The sequence below is a fragment of the Otolemur garnettii genome, unplaced genomic scaffold (assembly GCF_000181295.1).
Source record: "Otolemur garnettii isolate 467f Iridium unplaced genomic scaffold, OtoGar3 scaffold00001, whole genome shotgun sequence".
Taxonomy (NCBI): domain Eukaryota; kingdom Metazoa; phylum Chordata; class Mammalia; order Primates; family Galagidae; genus Otolemur; species Otolemur garnettii.
Window position 1 is genome coordinate 2,781,192 of NW_003852396.1, and position 6,380 is coordinate 2,787,571.

General features: G+C 36.3%; 1 protein-coding gene across 1 annotated transcript in view; it reads right to left on the reverse strand.

The window, feature by feature from the left end:
• Positions 1-1,137, reverse strand: part of LOC100949496 (peptidyl-tRNA hydrolase 2, mitochondrial-like) — a 9,953-nt gene extending 8,816 nt beyond the window's left edge. The window contains exon 1 of the mRNA XM_012801186.1: positions 1,119-1,137. Within this exon, the coding sequence (XP_012656640.1) occupies positions 1,119-1,137 (19 nt within the window). The remainder of the gene's footprint in view (positions 1-1,118) is intronic.
• Between the last annotated feature and the right edge of the window lie 5,243 nt (positions 1,138-6,380).

Consider the following 6,380-nt stretch of genomic DNA (forward strand, 5'->3'; position numbering starts at 1 on the left):
GTAGCAAAATTACAGTTATGAAGTAGCAACAAAAATAATTTTATGGTTGGGGGTCACCACAACATGAGGAACTGTATTAAAGGGTTGTGGCATTAGGAAGGTTGAGAACCACTGCCTTAGAGGATCAAATGGGCTCTTGTATATTATTTACTACAATTAAATTTTAAAATGTACAACCTTCAAATTAGCTACTCACCTTCTAAGAGATTATCTCATAAACTATTCTCACACATTTGCAAAGATAAATGCCTAAAATTACATTACTGATACGATAATATGAGAAAATAATTAAATTTCCACAATAGAATTTTTGCTAATGCTGGTGACCTAATGGTAAAATAACTTGCAGTTAATGAAAATATGACCCCAAAATCTACATATATTGTGAATGAGGGACAACATAGAATTGTATCATTCCTTTTAGTAAATATGGGTTTTTAAATGCAAAACTACGTTTATTTATACCAAAGTATGGTGAAAAAAGTAATTTCTGAACACTATTCCATGACAAAACAAAACAAAACAAAATCTCTTAAACTATATGGAATGTCTGTCATAGAAACATATTTTATTCCAAGGATTTAAAAGGAGGTTTCATTGCTCAGTGAGAGGCATGAGGTTATGGCTATCTATTTTATACATACCCACACGTTTGATCTTTTTATAACAAAATTACTTTGTAATAACCATAAAATTTGACATTAAATCTTGTGAACATCTATGATGAGTAATATACAAAGTAACACTTGGGGACTTACAGTCACTATGTTACTTAAAAACACAATCTGTATGTGGGTGGCTCCTGTGGCTCAAGGAGTAGGGCACCAGTGCCATATACCAGACGTGGTGGGTTCAAACCCGAGGAAAAAAAAAAAAACTATATGTCATTTTTATTTCTTAATTTTGCCTAACCAGTTATGGTGAATGTAGCCTATCTACAGCCTCCGAAGGCACTTTCACACCATGTTATGGCGTTGTCTATGCTGTTACACCTGCCTGTACTTTTCTTCCTCATCCCTTACTATCCTGTTTAATCTTTTCACCATCCATTCTTTATGAAGGCTCATTGGGCTGCTTAATCCATATTCCCTAAATCACTTGGAAATGTCTTACTCTACCTTTCACAGTGACTGCCATATCTATTATATTGTCAGAGTCTATTTTTATCTCTGTTCATATATATTACAGATATCAAACTATATATATAATATAGATAAAATGCACAAATAACATATTAATATATATTGTATATTGTCTTTAACTTGGTGGCTACCTCTCTCGGGGGGTGCCTATTAAACATAGTATTTCTTATGGATCACAGTGTTGTTCCTTCCAGGTAGATATATTATTAATATTCTATGTGTTTTATTGACTCCACATCAACATCAACCATCATAGCATCTGTATAATGTGCAGCAGGAATTGCTTACTTAGCTGATGGACAAAGTAATTATAATTGGATAGGATAATGGTCCTTTTCAGCCAATACTTACATATTCAAGAGAATTATTCTCAAAGGCTAAGTAATAAAACAAGTGCATATTCAAAACTTCCCATTGCCTGAAGAAAGGAATAATGAGGTCTGAGTCTACAGAGAAAACCCTTAAAAATGGCATTTTCACAGAGTGCTTCTAGCAAAATAGACTTTCTTCATTCTCTTGAGAAGTCCATAATACCCCAGAGATCAGGAGACTTAAGAACTCCTTGAGAATTTCCAAGGCTTCGCTTAGCCTGGAGCAACTCAGTGAAAGTCAACTAGCCACTAACTACTATAGTCTACTAGGAGAGCTCAAACTTTGTCATTTTTAAAAGGTGTTTTAAATTTTTTTTTAAACGAAAAGAGTTTTTCTATGGGAAAAGAGCAGTTATGTATTAAATGAGTTGTGTGTATTTGTTTACTGTATGAACCAACAGTTGAACTCATCCTAAAGATGCAGAAAGTAATACATTGAGTCCTGTAAGTACTGTGGTTAAGAACTAAACTGGGCACCACAAAAAGAACACTCATTTCATTATGAAATGAAAGTTTAATGTGAGACGTCAGTCATCAGAAATAATAGGTGTACTGGATATATAAGCACACAAGGTATCTAAAGAAGATCTGAATGATATCTTTGTACTGAAATGACTGATACAAGAAGAAAAATATTAAATATCAGACAGAAACTACCCAGAAGATCATTAAAAAATGAGTTTTCAATCATGAAAAAACTCCTTGTCTCTAGTCATAGATTCATTATTCATTGACATTTAATAAAAAGAAACTTATAGAATGTCTGCACCAAATTTCATTTTAGAAATGAGAAAATTGAGGTCTAGAAAGGTTAATGGACACACAAAAAGTTAGTAGTAGAATTATGTTTCACCATCTTGTGTTGTCTCCAAGCATCTCTGATGGATGAAAACTGGTGAACTCATCTACACTATTACCAGAAGACTTGTTAATGAAGTAAAGCTAAATTGATAAGGACTTAACCTGTAGTAGGAAGCACACTTTTTGTCAGTGTCTTAAAAGGAGAGAAAGAAATAGTATACTTTAAGGCATCTCCGTCTGGGCTGGGTGGATGGAAGCAGATCTCTCCAGCTTGTGAACTTGTTAGGATGGGGCAGTTTGTTACATGATAGATCAGGTCGGTGGACACAGGGAGTGAGTGACTGTCTTAAAGTGAGTCCTAATGAGCAAGTTGCAGTTGATAAGTAAACAGTTGGCCCAAAAGAGTAGACTTTTGTGTTCAATAAATCAGTGAAAAATCTCTGGGGGGGAAATAAAAAGCAGTGAAGATATTTATTGGTTTATAGACTTACATTTCTCATGCCAATATTTCCTGAAAAGCACAACTAAGCCCCTTTGCCACAGTTTATCTATCTATCTATCTATCTAGAGACAGAGTATCACATTATCACCCTCAGTAGAGTGCTGTGGCATCACAGCTCACAGCAACCTCCAACTCCTGGGCTTAGGTGATTCTCTTGCCTCACCCTTCTGAGTAGCTGGGACTACAGGCACCCACCACAACATCCGGCTGTTTTTTTTGTTGCAGTTTGGCCAGGGCTGGGTTTAAATCCCCCCACCCTGGGTATATGGGGCCAGCGCCCTACTCACTGAGCCACAGGTGCTGCCTGGTAATCTATACTTTTGTGTAAATTAGGTCTATACATGACTTTGATTCTCAGTTCTATTTTATAGTAATTCTTCAGTTCAAACAAGAATTAAATTGGCCAAGTGATCAGTCCAATCACCATGGGTTGAGGAATCATTTTTATACATCAGTGTTTTGATGATAGTTGTTTCAACAACTGTGTCAGATTTTCCTATTTCTTTTTGTTGGATAATCTTATATTAGAACATTTAATTTGGAAGAAGAGGAGTTGTCTTGGGCCACACAATAATTACACAAACACTAATGGAAGTCGATGAGCAAAATAAAAAAAAAAAAAGGTTTACACGTAATTTTTGTGGTATCTGCCCCCTACAGATAAGCAAAAAGATACTCATATAATAATCCTAAATATTCAGTCTTTCAAAATAATCAAGCAGGTTCCAAGTGTGTGATTACAAATAGAAAATGTACATATCCTAAATAATAAAAAGCCTTTGGTTATTTTGTTATTTTTTATTATGAAAGAAAACTAGGCAACATAAAACTTGGGGATATTTGACATCGTATTTGAGAAACTATTGCATCAACATCTGGTCCGATGGAAGTAGCTGCAATTCTCAGTGAGTTCTCAAGATGTTCATCAGATATTTTCATTCTAATTTTACTGCTAATACGCTTCATTCTTGAAAACAGTTGCTGAAAATGTAAGTGCTGTCAAAATGCAATGATATGAACAGGGCGTGACTGTGAAGTGAGGGATATTTGTCTCTGGGAGGACAGGACCTACAAAAGTCCAGTGAAGAGACTTGATCAGATTTTTCTTTTAAGTTCAATGCTAGATTGTAGTTCTGTGCGCTGCCTTCAAAAATTGGCAGGTAACGCATTTACATCGAATGAAAATGGAGTCTCAAATGCACCAAAATATAATTTTCCCAGAAATCTTGAAAATTGTTTTCAAATTCTTGTACCAAATCGAAAAGCAGGGCTGTGTATTTTTTCACTGGTCAAAAGATGGTGGTTAGTCAACAAGTCGAAATGCATGAAAATGTTTGCTCTAATCTGAGTTTGCCACACTATCACTTTCTTTTGTAATGCTGTTCTTCTTGGTAAGGTGGTTTTCACCTTGAAGATACATGTTTAACTCATTTAAAATTAAAAATGCTATCAGTAAATCTGTAAGCTAGTTTTCATTGTCGAGTGCTGGCATAAATTTAGTTTTTAATAATATAAACAATTTGATAACATCAAAAATAATGAATCTTTTCAACACTTGGCCTCAATTTTACTTTCAAAATCCAAATGATGTAACCACAGTCAGCATCAGTACTTTTAAGGTATTTCTTGAATTGGTGATGATTCAATCTCTTGGCCCTTATGAAATTCACAGTCTTGATGATTATTTACATGACATTACTTACATGACATTATCCATTTTTAAAAGTTTTGCACATACATTTTCTTGATCCTCTATGCAACGATGGATAGAGGATCAAACATGGATTTGGGGCAGCAATCACAATGTCTTCTATTAATTTTCCAAGTCGTCTCTTTTACCTATCATCACCGAGGCACCATCAGTCACTATACCAGATATGTTGACAGTGGACAAAGAAAATTGCATTAACATATTTTTACTACTTTGTATGAAACTCTTAGTTGTGTCTTTTAATGTCATTGAGAAGCTATTTCTCCAGTGACGTTCTATTCGTCATCAATGTCTCCAAGAAAAAATGCCAAGTTGAACCATATTTGTATTGTCACTTCTGTCATCCATCACCAAAGTCTAAAATTTAAAATTAGCAGCTTTACTCCCAAAATTCTTTGGATAGATTTTCCAGTTTTCAGTTCTCCTGGCTATCATCTGGTGAGACGAACTTGTTTTAGAAATATCCCCTGTTTTTCATGGAAAATCACATCTGCTTCACTTTCCATACATCGCTTACTAAACTCACCATCAGTAAATGGTTTTGATTTTTCTTTTGTTGTTGTTGTTGTTGTTAAATAAGCTACCACATAACTAGCTTTTACAATGGAATCTGCCTGAGTTGTAACTTTTAGAAAAAAAAATTCTGTTTTTATTTTAAAAGAAAAACTTTTTTCCAGTTCCTCTACTTTGTCCTTACAGCACAATCCTTCATATGCATTAAATTTGGCAGCATGCTTTTGCATATAATGCCTCCTCAAATCATAGTCTTTGAAAATTTGCACAAAATTCTCACAAATTAAACTGAGTGACTTACTACCCACCGTGACAAAAAAGTAGTCATCTGGGGTGGTGCCTGTGGCTCAAGGAGTAGGGTGCTGGCCCTATATAGGGAGGTTGCGGGTTCAAACCTGGGCCTGGCCCAAAACTGGAAAAAAAAAAAAAAGTAGTCATCTGTCCACTTTTTGTTGAACAATCTTCTTCACCTATAATTTTTCTTTTATGGGATTTGATTTTCTTTTGAGCCATTATAGAAGCTGCCACCATGCTGGAATTTTAAAAATAATACAGAAGGGACTATATTTACTTTTAATATGCAAATTAAGTGACAGGAAAATGGAAAACAAGATTTGGGCCTTTCCACATCTTGGCTACCGAGGTAGGATGAGGTGGAAGTCTGGTTATGAAACACAGCTGATGACCTGACTTCCAAATAACGGAAAATGCCTAACAGTGCAAAGGTAGATTGAAATATTGTTGGTAACTGCAGCTTTGCCAAGTCACCATGAGCACGAGTAACATCAGATGCTGTCGGGTCTACTGTCCGTGGTTGGAGTTGACACACAGGAAGCTGCACCCCGCCATAACACTGGAGCCCCAAGGCAGGCGCAGAGTGAGAGCACATGCGTGTTTATGTCACACTGAGATGCATCATCCGCAAAGTTGATGCTGGAGAACTGAGCAATTGAGTTCCGCAAAAAGTCACACACAAAAACATCTGATAATGTCTTAAGTAAGTTTACAATTATGTGCTGGGTTGCATTCACAGCCACCCTGAGCTGCACGAGGCCAGAGGCCACAAGCTGGACTCCCCCATAGATGGTAAGCAGTATTTCAAGCTCTAGTCATCTGTGTCACACATTTGAACACTGACAGACTAATGCAAAGGAAAGCATTATAATAAAACTAGACTAACATCACAGATCCTATTCCCAGTTCAAAGAGTGACAAAACAGGGCAGCACCTGTGGCTCAGTGAGTAGGGCGCCAGCCCCGTATACCAAGGGTGGTGGGTTCAAACCCGGCCCCAGACAAACTGCAACAAAAAAATAGCCGGGCATTGTGGAGAGTGCCTGT